At 40.2% G+C, this 15,490-nt stretch overlaps 1 protein-coding gene across 5 annotated transcripts in view; it reads left to right on the forward strand.

The window, feature by feature from the left end:
• CPNE4 (copine 4) overlaps nucleotides 1-14,963 on the forward strand; it is a 281,266-nt gene extending 266,303 nt beyond the window's left edge. For all 5 annotated transcript variants that reach the window (XM_076331064.1, XM_076331065.1, XM_076331063.1 and 2 more), the window contains 4 exons: nucleotides 645-696; nucleotides 5,242-5,375; nucleotides 7,607-7,843; nucleotides 14,375-14,963. In XM_076331064.1, coding sequence (XP_076187179.1) covers nucleotides 645-696; nucleotides 5,242-5,375; nucleotides 7,607-7,843; nucleotides 14,375-14,506 — 555 coding nt within the window. In that variant the 3' untranslated portion in view covers nucleotides 14,507-14,963. The remainder of the gene's footprint in view (nucleotides 1-644; nucleotides 697-5,241; nucleotides 5,376-7,606; nucleotides 7,844-14,374) is intronic.
• Nucleotides 14,964-15,490: the final 527 nt, after the last annotated feature.

Genomic DNA, 15,490 nt, shown 5'->3' on the forward strand with positions numbered 1-15,490 from the left:
TAAATTTGAGGAAAAACAAGAGTCTTGAGGTTTTTTCTTATTAATTTCCCCCCAGCCTAACCTAATTTCTTAACTAGCTTAGACTCATTACATTTCTTACATTGTTATTTCACAGTGGGTCTGGGTGACTTCCTTGATCTCTTTGGAGAATAAATTATTTTCCCAGTAATCCCGTGGCCTTCAAATGAGGAACTGTTCACCCATGGGAATGCAGGATTCAGAAGGGGGCTGAGCTTGTGCTGTCAGTGCTGTATCACAACCTGCTTTCTCTCTCCTGCAATCTGAGATGCTGAGCTAGGGAGAGCTGGCATTTAAATCTCCTCAGCCATAGATCCCTCTTCTGCAGCTGGCATTGATAGCCCAATCCTGACACCATATTTATGTGATTCCTCATGTACTTCGGTGTTTTTTCTTTGTGCTCTTTTTTCTTGGTTTTGTTGTTGTTATTGACAAGTTTGATTCCAGTTTTGTTACTTTGTTTCTGCAGGGAGTTCCAGCTGGGACTGTATTTCACACTCAATGGCTGAAAGCTTGAAAGATCAGTGGTTTAACACAGAAAGAATTTAAAGGGTGTTTAACCGCAAGTCCTCTTAGAATAATTTTTCTGACTACAGTTGTCTTCTCTTCTTTCCATTTATCTACAGGTCTCTCATGATTTTGCAATCAATTTCAATGAAGACAACCCAGAATGTGCAGGTAACACTCACATTAAGACAGACTGCCGTATTTCTGCTGGGCGCAAGATGTGCTTGTATTTTTTATTGTATCCCTTAAGTATTATTTAAAGTGTTTTTTAAAGAAGGCAGCCAGGAGTTTCAAAACCTGACAGACTCCAAGCCGTTAGGCTTAGCTTTAGAAACCTTAGAAAGGGCCACACATTAATTTCCTGAAAAATAGGTCCCTTTGAAAGTACACCATGTTGGACATTCAGCACTTGAACTTCTCCAAATCACTAGCATTTCTGAAAACTAAAGCCATGTTTTCTAGATTCATTCCAGATCTTCAGCTACAGCAACATCATAGGTTGTGCAGCTAAGAAGGGCAGTACATGGAAAAGCAGGCTGTGCACCTCTCTGATCAAAGACTCCCTCTGTGTAGAGCCAGTTCTTTGACCAGACCTATAGCAACAGTAGCCTGTTGCAAAGTCAGCCCAGCGATGTCCAGCACCAAAGGGTCAGGGCGGCAGCTGAGGACTGCTGCAATAGAAGGAAGCATACTTTCTTGACAGCAAATGCAGCAAGAGGCTGTTTTAACACAGCGTAAGATACTGGTGTGTTCTAGCAACAATCAGTAATCCTCAGTACTCAGAAGCCAGATTGGTGTAGCAGATTTTGCTGTATGTCTTGTATTTGTACATGAGGACTGCAGTGACTGATGCTGTCTTTCTAGAACCTCCTGCCACAATCCACACATTTTGTAAAAGATGAGAACAACAGGACAATAATCTCCAAACAGTCTAACAAGTAATCCCAGACTAACACTTTATTTGAGAGTCTTAGTCAGATGATCATTGCTGTCTAAAATCCACAGGTTATTATTATTATTATTATTCTGCTACCTTCCAAATACTGAAATGGGTGTTTCAAAATGCTCTTCCTGTTCAAATTTTCTAGCTGCTTCTTTCAGCCCTTCTCAGGCTTATTAGTTCAGGCATGGTCAGCAGAATATGTTCAGGATGAGAATTAAGATGCCAAGAAATGAAGTGAGGAAAAGAAGAGAGGACAAGCAATTCAAGGGAAAGAGACATTAAAAGAATTCAGAGTTCACACATCTTAAATGCAAGACCTCTGTTTTCGGTTCAGTGGGCATTCCTGCTTTGTTGTTGCGCTTGGATTGTTGGACCGCCCCAGCCTCTGCAGGTCATGTGCTTGAAATGTAATTGGGCATAACTCCTACAGCTGCTTGATGTGTTCACACAGCTTTTTACATTGCTTTTATGGAGTTAAAAGAAGCTGAAATTACATGTATGCATCTAGATGTGCCTGTAAGCTTGTACGCCAGCTTGAAGTTGAGATTTTAGTTGCACTGAGAGTGTGGGATTGAGGTGGGGAAGCAAAGCAGACCTCAGAATTTTGTCTGGACCATCATATTTTAAAATGTAGTTAGCTTGCCTGCTTCTGAACACAGACACATTGGCGTCTACACAGGGCCTGATCTGTTTAAAACATCTCAGTTAACAATGGTCAGTATTAGGTGATAACATATTATGCATGTAGTGCTAGAATATAGCTTTGTTTCCCAGTCTAAATGCAGGATATTTCTGATCTTCTGCGTACCTCAGAAAAAAAAAGTCCTAGCACTCTATGCAAAGAACACATTTTTTATCCCCCCTTTGCTGCCTCTTTTGAGTCCAAGGCTAATTCTTTTATCACGCTGACATTGTTACATAATGATTTGTATTGATTGACTGGTACTTGAAAAGGCTATCTCATCTATATAGTGCCAGCAGCAGGTCAGAGGTTGGACACACAAACCTTCTGCAAGTAAAGAACTTATTATCCATACCATACTATGTATGCAAACTAAAATGTAGCAATGGAAATGAGAGGAGGTTAAAAAAAAAGGAAGGAGCTGCTCTATGAGCTTCGCATTGGCTTATGTCACTTAATATTTGTTATGTATTTAAACTTTATTTGGTTCTTTGCATAAGACTCCATTATCTGATAAGTTAACCCATCACCTAAAAGGAGTTTTAGGGCTAAGAAGACATAAAAAGATGGCTGCAGCATGGAAGAAGGCCAGGGAAGAAATTTTTCAGCACTCGCACATGCATCTACAAGATATAAAAAGCACTTCTTTGTCCTAAATGATACCATTTAAAATAATATCCATCTGGATGAAAGCAAGAAGAGGAGACAGATCAGAAAACACGTTGTTTAATCATCTGCTGCAGCTTGCTCATCACCTGCCTGTCATGAATGCTTGATTAGTTCCTACCGTCAATTGTTCTGTGATGTTTTCTAGATGCTTTCACTGTATTAGGTGACACAGAGAGCAGTAACACCAGCATATCACGTGGAGAGAGGATGCAAGAGCGAGAGGGAGATAAAGTGCTTAGTGACCACACTATTTTTCCTTGTAATATTTTGCACACTTGCCAGAAAACAAAGGAAAATTGCTGAAGAGTATCTTGCTTTAAACCAAGAAACAGAGGTTGGATCCAATATAAAAAGTATGTGTCTAATTTGCCTTTGAGGAATGAAATCCCTTTCTTTATGGAATTAGTGAGCTTTCAATGGCAGAAGGTAGCGTGAAGCATCATGCTACATTGAATAAGGACTGTGTATTGATATGAAGATCACTGGAATTCATAAAATACGGATATCCTCACCTTTCCTCCCCTATTACCATTTCCATTCTTGAAAATTTTAGTATTTATAGCCTTATATTTAGTATATTTATGGTATATTATATTTATAGTCTTATACTTAGTATTTGGTCTTTATTGTCAGAGGAAGAGAGTAAGTGACAACCTCTAATCTGAATGAATGCTTCTACACACGCATGCATTTTACATGCATCTTAAACCCATATATATATATGCATACACCATATTTCATCAGAGCTATTGAAAGTGGATTCCATTTAAAAATTTAAAGAGATGAATTGTGAAGAAAAATGTACACTGGCTCTCCCTAAAATAAAGGAGTCCAAGAAAAGTAAGGTACAAAGTAAGCCACTCACATATCCTGTTGGATTTGAATACGTAAGGACAGTAGGTATTTCTAAAAGGTTTTAATCTGAGATAGTGAGCAAGAAATTATGTTTCTAGAATATGTTTCTTTCTACGATGAAAGCAACTTTCTGACATGAACCACGCTAAATCTGTGTAGAATGCAGGGAGTAACTAAGTATCTCATACTATATTAATGCATAAGGAAAAAACTAGTGTATCTTGTCATCATCTTAGGGAAGATTTATGAGGCCTTCATGCAAGATCAGTAAGTATATGTAATGAAATCCTTAACAGGTTTAAAATTGGGAGTTAACAAAAGGTCCGTTTTGCAATATGTAATTTAGTCACTGGAATTATCAAAGGAAATTTTGTAACCTTACTCTATATTTTAGCCAATCATAGCTATAATTGGAGTGTCTTCTTTTGTCTGTGAGCACTGCAATGGAAGAATGTGTTTGTAACTATAAAGAGAGAAGACTGCGTTCTCCACCATATTTTCATAGGAAGTTCAGGTGTACCTTTGTAAAGCAATTACACAACTCCCTGTGATTCGTTAGTAACAGGTCTGCACCCATATATCCTGTAAACATGGTTGTGTAAAACCCCATGAGTGAGCTAGTCTCAGTGCAAACTGAAACTGGCTTAGCATCTTATTGAAGTCATTTTATTCTTCAGCATCCTTTACAAAGTTTTTCAGTCTATCGCTTTCTTTCCAACTTTAGACCTCTAATCCTTTAGGTCTGGTAAGCTGGCAGTTCTGAATGCAGAGGCTAACGTGCATCACTTCAAGAAATCCTTCTTCTCAATGATTGAAAACACCAATTTCCATGCTGTGATCTGTCAAGTGTGTCAGCAGAAGTCTATTCTCCTTGGTCTGGCTATATATCCTGAAATGAAAACACCAAAAATAGCTAGTTCTCCATCAAAACTTCTTGACTAAAGCTCATTTTTCTGTAGACTGCAAAGCATCCTGCTGTTTCTTCCATGATTTCACAGCTTTTGGTTATAGTCGAATTCAACCTGTGAGCAATTATGCAAATTCACCCTGAAAAATTATTTTCTTAGCACAGAGGAGTCAGGTATTTGAAAAGATGTTTGAATTCCTTGACAGCTGTAGGTTGTAAGTACAAAGGGCAAATTTGTTGGTAACTACCATGATAAACAGAAGTAAATACTTATCTGAAGAGGAGGAGAGAGAAGTGTTGAAGTGTTTTTAATTTGTCTACCCTTTTAGCATGAATCTTAGCTGGTCGTCAGGAAGTGATCACTTACACCTTGAACTGAGAAGGATGGAAGCTATTGCATTGCAAGCTGATACCTGGAAAATAGACATTAAAAACTGCTGGGAAGGAGAAGCATGGTATAATGAATTATATATCACAAACTAGATTCAAGGCATCTAGAGACAGCTTCTTGGAAATTATCTGAAGTTGTTAGTCCTTGCTAATCATGTGATATTTTGAATTTACTCATTAAGAATCCGCCTTTTATTTACATTTTAAACAAGCATGATATTGGTGACGTGCTCCACATTTATTTGCCTTTTGTGTGGCTTTTCATGCCAGGAATACAAGGTGTTGTGGAGGCTTATCAGAGCTGTCTTCCCAAGCTGCAGCTGTATGGGCCGACAAACATTGCTCCCATCATCCAGAAGGTGGCAAAATCAGCATCAGAGGAAACCAATACCAAGGAGGCCTCGGTAAGGGCATAATGCTGTGTTTGGCTTTTTTCTTGTCTTATGATGGATCTCTTGTAGGCCATAAAAACAAGGCCTTTTCATGTTTGTGAATCATGCCTTCACAGTTTTCACTAACTGCCTTCACAGAAGGCAGCTTGAGCCTGTGTCGGCTGGAGCAGTGTATCTAGCCTTTATAGCTTCAATAGTCACAACTTTAAACTCTTCCCCCACTGTTCTGTTTCCTGCTTTTAGAGCTGTTTTACTGTAACACACCCAGTTTTTCACTGTGGAAACATAAATGGCACCACTAAGGTTACAAAATTTAGGGGCCAAGCCCTAAAGTGTTGATCATGCAAGAAGATGAGTTCAGATGTTTCCCTACACAGACTACCCAATTTCAAGTCTCTAGCAGAGGCTGTACTAAAACTTTTTTGTTCAACTAGGGGATTTTTCCAACCGTTCCTTTGAAAACTGTAGTGATACAGTTTTCAATTTGCTATTACTGACATGGAGTATCATGTGCCTTTTAGAAATCAGGAGACAAGTCTGTTAGCCTGCATCTGATACAAAACCCATGACAGATTTCTTGGGCTAAAAGGCTTAAGCATAGGTCGTGTTTTAAATGTACGTCTTTGAAATGCATTAGGCTTATTTTTTTCCTGCCTTCCAGACAGAATGGGAGAAAGGGAGAATGAGAGAATTGGAGAGAATATGTGAGCGAGTAGGTCTGAAACATTTACAAGAGCAGTGCTGTGGGAGTAAAGGGCGTAAGAGAGAACTTGTATACTGCAGCAAGAAAAATGCCTATGTATAGGAACAGAACAGAGCTGTACATTGGCATGCATTTCATCACCAGGCCTAGAGCTTTCTCTAAGCTTTCTTCATGTGCGGAGCCTTTTTTTAAGTCCTATTAAGGCAGCAGTTCCCAAACATTTCTGTTCATGAGTCTGGGCTTGTGATTGTCACTCCACTGCTGTTTCCAGGATATTTATATTATTTAGGGTCCCAGTCCTAAAATGGGGAATTGCTATGTTTGAATTTCCATACCCACCTAATCCTGAGGTGGCTCACTGTTATCAGTGCTGCCTCTGAACTAGTGTCATATTGAGTAAGTTGCTTCATTCTTCTAAACTTAAGCTTCCCCTCTTTCTGTTTGAAAAACAAATTAATTTATAGCATGAGTCTTCAAGATAAAGTTTTCTCCCTGCATGTTTTGTTTTATTCATGGCAGGAGGTGATGAACAGAACACTTTGAGTTTATATAGCTGTGTATACATAAACTTTAATGATGTTTAGTGTGTTGGTATTGTTCATCCAGAGCAACCAAATTTTATGACCTGTTCATTTTTCCTGTTAATGCACGTTTGTTAAATGACTCCAGCTGCCTAACAATTCATAAAGGATCCAACTGAGAGTCACTCTTCCCCATTACCAAGTGAAGATATGTCATAGCCCATGGTCCCAGTTCAGTGGGCTTTGGAGTTTTGGGAAAGAAATAACAAGCGCACAAAATTGCTTGCTCTCCTTTAGAGAATGAGAAAACCTCTCTTCAGGACTCTGTATGAAGTGCTTGAAGATGGATATATTCCTCCCTGCACATGCCCTCACTCTCCTCAGGGACTCTGCAGAATGCGGTAGACCTGCCATGGTGTGGTGCTTCTCCCACAGGCAGCAGCGGGTCACCCTCCGGTTTGCAGATGGCTGCACCCATCCCACTTGCCTGTTAGCAAAGCTCCTCTGCAAAGTGCTGTCATAACCTCCCTGACAGCTCTGTTACAGGCTTGTAATGCTTCAATATGCCATTCCTCCCTGCCTCCCACTGGTTCCCAAAGGGATAAAAAATGTAATCGGAAACTGTCAGCGGAAGTGATTGTGCAGCTGATGGAAAATAGGGCTAATGAGGATCTCAGGACTATTCCAGACTTCCCAGCCAAAGTCCTGACTCTCCCAGCCCTAGCAGCTAGAAACCCCCTTTTCTAAACCGCCCACTGTGCATCCCTTGGCTCCCTCCAGCTCCTGGAAATTACCTGAACTACAGCTAAACTCCAGAAAAGGAGAAATTAGTAGCTGAGGAGGTTTGGATGGGAAATGCACTTAACCTTTGAGTCACTATAAAGGCTCTTTTCTATTTAAAAATAGAAAAAGAACTCCATGAGTGAGTTACCAGAAACACTTTTATACTGGAAAAGGGCAAGCAGCTTTGGAAGATTAACTAATGATATAATTTTTCACTTCTTGTCCAACAACTGCAGCAATATTTCATCTTGCTGATTCTGACGGATGGCGTCATCACAGACATGGCTGACACCAGAGAGGCCATTGTCCATGCCTCTCACCTTCCCATGTCAGTCATCATCGTCGGGGTGGGGAACGCCGATTTTAGTGACATGCAGATGCTGGATGGTGATGATGGGATCCTGAGGTCTCCCAAGGGCGAGCCTGTGCTTCGAGACATTGTCCAGTTTGTGCCATTTAGGAACTTCAAACATGTAAGCTGACTTTTCCATCCATTCCGCAGAAGGGTGAATGTATATAACATATAGTGAATGGTCCCTGGGGCTGGGCCTAACTTTGGATGGGCATGAAGTGTTTAGTAAACCTATGGCATTATTGTGTTGGAAATGGAGAAAAAAACTAATACAGAATGAAATGTGCTCCATTAGTGAGATGGTGAGGGTGGGGAAAGAAGAGATGGAGCAGAATCCATGTGCTTCTTGGGGTGCCAGTCCTTACCTCCATTTTCTCCTTGACTTATTTTTCCTGGTGTCTCTTTTCCATTCTCTTTGCATCTGTTCTATTAGGACTACTGTATTCTGCTTTCCATCCCTTCATTTCCACAGGCAGATGAAATGGCTGTGGATTTGTACTCACAGTATTCCCCAGGAGGCTGTTTCCTTATTGAAATTTAGGTCCCTAAGTTCTCTATCCACCCACAGCATCCTGGTTGCCTCCGAACCCTTTACCCAAATTCTGTACAAGAACAAATCCAAGGAAGTGCTGTTACGAAGAGCTTCCCTGTGCCCTCAGCCAGCTGTTCCTGTCTGAGCCCAGTGTGGTGTCGGAGACACTCTGTAGGAGAGGAAGGGAGAGACCCAGCATTAAATTGCCAAATTTGAAATAATCCCTTGGCCATGTTCTTTTCTCCTCAGTCACGTGCCCTACATTGCAGCATCTGTCCCAGGGTCTTTTTCAGCAGCTGGGTAGAGGCAGTGTTCACCCACAGAAGGAGCTTTCCCACACACAGCCAGGTTTTTCAGGGCCCTTTTCCTCCATATGGAGGTGTGAAATGGCCATTGTGTTCCTCTGCGATACTGATCACATCCCTTTCCCTCTGTTTTTCCCTCTCCCTTCCTTCCCCTCATTCCTTCTGTTATATTTAGGTGGTTCTCTGGACTGTTTTTTTGCTCACCCCAGTGTCTAGGAAGGATATCCTCGATATTTGATTTGAAAATTTCTTTACCGCACAGCGTAACTGACTCATTCTCCTCGTGAGATTGCCCTTTCCAATCTGCTCTCATACGCTAGTGATCCTTAGATCTGGATTTGTCACACAGAAGTTTCAATTCGGGGTTGGTTTTGGTCTGCATGTGGGTTTGCAGTACTTACATTTCTTTAGTTTTTCTAGGCATTTTGTTACCACAGGAGACTTCTTTCTTTTTGCTGCTCCCAAAGTACCTTCATTTTCTTTTCCTCTTCTCAAAAGTTGTTCTTTTTTCTCTCTCCAAAATACAATTCTGCCCTATTTGTCTTAGATGTAGACACACTTCTTACTTTCGCAAACCCTACTGAGGAGTAAGAGAAACAGACTTGTTCCTCTTTTCCCTCTACCTTTATGTAAAGAATGGATCCTCATAGGAGGTAAAACTCACCTTGTGCTATTAGTTTGGTGACACCATGCCAAATGGCTGCAGATTTGCCACTGAATTGTAGATACATACATTTCTATGTTGACAGTGCCGCTCAGTCACCTATCTGCTGGAACAAAGTATGAGCACGACCTGCTCATAGCCCATGATTCTCCTTCATCAGATAATCACAAGTGCGTAGTGGTGCACTGTAGTCTACTGTAAAAGTGTTGAGAGGCAAGTTATTTATGGGCTAGAGCTAGACCTACTTTCAATTAGTTGAAAATATGTTTCTGCAAGGAACTGGCAAAGCCAGCTGCATTTGTTATTTTTAGCTTCATTTTGTGATTTTTATAACAAAGTTGAAATCATCCTTGATTGAATAGATTAATGCTGACAGTTGCAGTTCTGGGCACTGAATATATTGTGCCTCTGGTGTTAACTTATGAGTGATTCTATATGTGATTTTAATTGTTGGCATTGGTCAAATGACAAGCATGTCTTATTTTTAGCTGGTTTAGATTAACTTCCCCAGTACTGGGAGAGGATCTAAGCAATCTTAAAAATTTCTTGCTCTTGTTAAATAGTGGTATTTTTCTCCCCCTTTCTTTCAGTAGCATAGATAATACAGAGATAGGTCATATATTTGCTATATCAGAAAAGTCTATATATCTTATGCAACTTTGTATTTAGTCTGTTTATTGTGATCTTTCAGCATTTCAACAAATGTCAGTGTAATGGATGAGTGTCCATAACAATAGCCACTTCTGGTTGAATTTCTTTATTGTCATATCCCAAATAATATCTCTCTCTGAACAAAGTGACATTCACAGCTATCTTGCTTACTTATCCTCTGCACAAACAAAAGTCCATGCCCTTTTGCAGCAACTAGTGAAATAATTTTTCATGGTAGAAATGAGTGTGATGTTTTGATTCAAACTTTTTTTTCCCCCCACAGAAAAATGCAGATTCAACCCATTTTGGAGATTTTTGTCAGATCAGTTCTGATGACACACAAGAATTACCATAAATCAGCATATTACATTTAACAGCTTTAAGTAAAAGATGTATTTATTTAAAAATCACATCCCTTTTGTCAATGTACCTTGTGTTTGTTTTGGTATTTAGGACATTCAACTATTAAGTAGAAAAAAAAAGTTGAAGGATCTTTTTAGAAAGACTACAAATCAAGTTGTATAAGGTTATAGATTTCTCTGATAAATCAAGTATTTATTTATGCCTAAATCTGTATTACCTCTACTACTGACGGAAGGAGGGAAGAAAATGTTATTTGTGAGCAATTATTTTTTGTTTTGCTAGAACGGTAAACCAAAACTCATTTGGAGCCAACCCAAACAATATTTTTTTTCATTACTTCAATTCTCAGGTCAGCTGGAACTCAAAATCTCGTATCTATCCAAAGAGATCAAAAATAATATATCCAAAAGCTGCCCCTGTGAGAAAATTGAAAGGAGGGAGAAGGAAGTTGTAAAAATAACCTATAGAGAGAATCCCTTTTATTTTATAAGTTTGACTTCAGAGAAGGTTCTGGTCCTGCACAGCACTCATACAGGCATTTAACACATTTCAATTAGTTACAATTATTCACATACCTAAAACCTCACACCTACTTCAATGTTTTGCTGGCTCAAGACCCAGTGTAGACAGAAATCTTTATTATAGGGGTTTAATCTCCCACATGATGTAGTGTATCAGAAGTACTTCAGTAAAACTTCTTACCTTTTTGACTCTCTCTTTAAGGAATATCTTTGAAGCTATCAAAATAATAATAATTGTAGTGATTCTTGGCAAATCCTGTAGTTGCAGAGGCTTGATAAAATCAAGGTAACCATTACTGTTTAAAAAAATGTTCCATTGTATAGTGGGTGACATGTGCAATTCACTACAGCAGAACATAACAAACAAAGGGAAAATATTTTCCCTGAACCCAAGTGAATTCCTTCTCTCTATGATTATCACCACCCCAGCAATGTGAGCGTCCTTCACCTGAAACTGTAGAACAGTGATGGTCACAATCACTGAAATGTAGTTGAGGAAAATCACCTGTCTCAATCCATTCACAGTCAATATTTTAAGAGCTGAAATTCTCTGCCTTTAGGATGCATGATATATTTACTGTGCACAAATCTGATGCCACAGGTAGATTGTATTCCACTCTGCATTGTAGTTAGTCATAAAGGCTAACAACGGTGACTTAATAACATATATATCACAAATGAGTGTGGAAAGCACAGCTCTTAACCACTGCAAGGAGCAATGTTTTGCACTCTGCATTGTAATTAAAGATTAAGCATGGTAAAGCTATAGAACTGAATCAAGAGTCATTTGTAATATACACCAATTACCATCATAGGGGATTATTTTCCTGCTGCTGGCTGATCTGATTGTTGTGTATTAGCCATCAGTTGAGAACTATTCATCTTGAGGTGTTTATTGCTAGGATGGTCTTCAAGCATAGCAGTTAAAGAGTGGAGAAAACGTTACACATACCAACCGTGTTAAAAACCCAGTGAAGGTAACCCTCACGCAGCACTGCTGAACTGGGGCTGGATTTTAGCTCAGAAGTTACTGGGTCTGATTCTTACTTATACAAGTGCTGCTTTGCACCATCTGGTCTAGAAGTGAGAGTGCTTTACCACCACAAAAGTACGTAAGGTGCAGGTGGCCCAAATCGTCAGACAGGAAATCACCCCTAACCCTGGTTTTGGGATGCTCCCTGCTAGAAAGAGGACCAGGACCAACAGACATCACCAGCATGATGAAACTCTGTAAAGCAACAGTTGTCCATGTTCAGACTGAAGCACGGAGTCAAGCCAGCTACCCCAGGGTAACTCTGTGTGGCGCCACACGTTGCCTGTGAGCCTGCGGGCACAGTAAATGTGTTAGCTTAAACATCAGTGAAAGGCTTTTTACTTCACATGCACGCTGGGCGAGGACTGCGTAGCTCAGTTGACTCCTCAAGTGGTGGTGATTCAGCCATGCATCTGAGTCCTGACAGAGCCTGTTCTGAAGGGCTGACCCTTCGTTCAGAAGAATGGATGTGGCGTCAGAAGAGAGAGAAGTGGCAATGAGAGGAGGATGCAGAGAGATGAGTGTTGGCCCAATGTTCAGACATGTGGACTACACGTGATCCAGAGAAGCTGGTGGCAAGTGCTCCTGCCCAGCATTTTTTAAGATAGAGCAGAGTGAAGTTTCCTTCATTTCCTTTGCTTGGGCTTGTGCGTGCAGCAATGGCCCAGGACTCTTCTCCCACTCCCTGTTTTCACCCTTTATGAAGGGTTATATTTTTGGTAAGATGGCACAGAGGCAGGCTAAGGTATATACAGCTTTGGCACACTGGGAAGAAGATTAAAAAAACACTAATTCTCAGTAGCAACATAGAAATCAGCCATTTGTCTGACTCCAAGGGGTATTTTCTGCTGATTTCAGTGAAAACAGGTTTAGACAAGAACAGGGCAACTGTGGGAAACCATGCATTTCACTTTGAAGGATTAAAATAAATGGGTTCTGTTACTGCGTAACACCTGAGAACAGTTGCTGTGCTGTCACACAAAGTATGGGCTCTGCTTTGCCAGTTCGTTCATGCAAAAATGTTCCAGGCTTTTTTGCCTGCACAAATATTTTGGTATAGATGTCACAGTAGGGAAATAGCGGTTCATTTTATTCATTACTAATCACATATGTGACTCAAAATACCAAAATACAAAAAATAGTTTTGTTTCTAGTTTTGCTAGAATGATCTTTGTATTTATAGTATTGTCATGTTTGACACTGGAATTTATAATAGCCCAGGGGTTTTCTGCACCCCTGGATTAGCTTGCCTATGAATAGTTTACCATTTACATCCTATGTAAGCCTAATTTTAAGACTCTGTGGAAGGATAAGGATCCCACCCCATGAAATAGAGTAGGGCAATAAATAGTCATTACAAATACTTTGTGACATGATAGTTTTGAAACCTGGCTGAAAATATTACAGACAGTGAGGAGGAAGGTGTTCATTAGTGTGGGAAAAAGTACTTGGTGTGCAGAACAAATGTGACCCAGCCACCGAGTGAGGAGTTCCCATGCATCAGCTGAGCTGCAATGTGCTCTGTCTGGAGATAAACACATTAATTTAAACTTCTCCAACTGAAGTTTAAGCATTTGCATTTTTACTGCATTTTTGTGGTGAGCTCAGAGGGAACATGGTCCGGCAGGCTGGCTCCAGTGGGGTTGGAATCAGCTCTACCCAAATACTTAGAAACAAGCAAATCCAAAACACAGGGCAGGAGGGTGCTATTGAGCTGCGTGGGAGAACAGGAGCCCAGTTCTGTCACTGCTGAATACAGGGGCTGAAGAAAATCCCTGCAGCACATGCAGGTAATGGTTGCCCACAAAACACACACAGGCCCCGCTGTTTAAAATGAAGCATTGTCAGGGTGTGAAGCAGCAACTGTGTGTTGTCAATGGAGGGCATGGTTTCTCATTGCACTGAGGGGTAGCCCTCCTCCCTGCCTGTGGCGAAAGCCAGTGGCCATCTCTATATCCATCTCTACATTTCAGGGTCATCAGTTCTTAAGTCTGGTTGACACCCACCATTTATACGTTCTAGGAAGAGCTTTAAAGCCTCCACAAAGCCTAGGATTGAAGCTTTCTCATGACCATGGTTTAATTCCAATGAAAACAAAATACTTTTATTGAATGGAAAACTTCCCCAGCCATTAAAACACCATGCCAGATCCTGAAGAGCAGAATGGTGATGAAGGCCTCCTTTTTACAGTGATATCCATTCATGTTCAACTTGAAGCTCTACAGGATTCCTCGCTGAGTACTGATGAATGAATGAAGTCTTCGCAGCCCTTTTCATTGTGATATGGTGCTCTCCCAGAGTGCAGGGAAGTTCAGTTACCCTGAACTTTTCAGGTCCAAACGGACCTGAAAAACATGCAGAACACTTTTGGCTTCAGTGTACTTTCAGGCAGCTACAGCTACAAGCCCAAACTGACTCACAAAATGAGTTTCCAGCAATAGTGCCACTCACTTGTGAGTCTTTTTTGCCTTCCATTTCTGTACCATACTTCCTACCTTGATCTCATGGCACCAGTGCCTCTAAAACCCATGGTACTTCTAGCAGAGAGACAGGTTAACACGTGTTTTCTGCCATTTCCTGCAGGCATCCCCAGCTGCTCTAGCAAAAAGCGTTTTGGCTGAAGTTCCAAACCAAGTCGTGGACTATTACAATGGCAAAGGGATAAAACCAAAATGTATGTCAGAGTACGAGTCTTCCAGGACACTAGCTCCATGAACCCGCCTGCACTCTTTTACAAAATCAAAAAAGAAAAATGCTACTGTCTACAACTACTGTACTTAAAAAAGAAACAAAAAAATAGCACGTTTTGGTGATTTTTAACTAAAATAACCATTTTTTTTGCATGTGTAGCCTAAAGGCTTAAATCTGTTAAGCGGTTGTATTGTTGAAAACTTTTTATGAGAAAAAAAATCCAGAAAAAAAAAAGTGAACTCTTTACATTACAGCATGTCGCCTTGAAATAAAAAGTTATCTGTATCTGGTTTTTATACAGGTTTGTTGAAATTTTGCTAAATTTCTTATCTTTACACTGTAAAGCATTTTGAAATATTTATTGAGAGTCGATAGCCAAAATGTCTTTGGTTTAATCTGCTATGAACTGAGAGATTTTTCAAAATGGCAGATGCATGAACTGTATTTTGCATGTTTAAAATAAAAACAACACAGTTTTGCAGTTGTTGTCTTTATTTCTTTCTCTGCCACAAGGCTGCCTGCTTTCAACTTCCATATTCCAAGAAAAGGGTAATAAAGTGTTTCAAGAGATATCTGGCCTGAAGCATGGGCATTTCTGATGTTAGCCGCTTATAACATGGGCACCCGAACATGTCCACTCAGTCTGTGGTCGGAGTAGCAATTTTTCAAAAGCCTGACACGTCCAGCTGTTATGAAGGGTTCAGACCGTAGCTGTAAACAGATCTGGCTTGCAGGGCATGATCCATCAGGTTTGCATGTCTTAAAATATGCCCACTTAATCCAAACGATCTGGCTGGCTTGCAAACGGGTCGTATTTTGGCTACCCAAATTTATAATCTCTTATGTTTGGGAATTCTTATTTTGTTGCATTTGTATTTTTTAATCTCACACCCAATATCCAACTTTGCATGACACGTTTTCCGGAAGAAATTTTGCACAGCCTGATTTTGTGACAACCAGTGATTTGTAACTTCATGCACACACAGATCACTTGTGTGTGATAGAAAA

Source organism: Aptenodytes patagonicus, chromosome 2 (assembly GCF_965638725.1).
Source record: "Aptenodytes patagonicus chromosome 2, bAptPat1.pri.cur, whole genome shotgun sequence".
Lineage (NCBI taxonomy): Eukaryota > Metazoa > Chordata > Aves > Sphenisciformes > Spheniscidae > Aptenodytes > Aptenodytes patagonicus.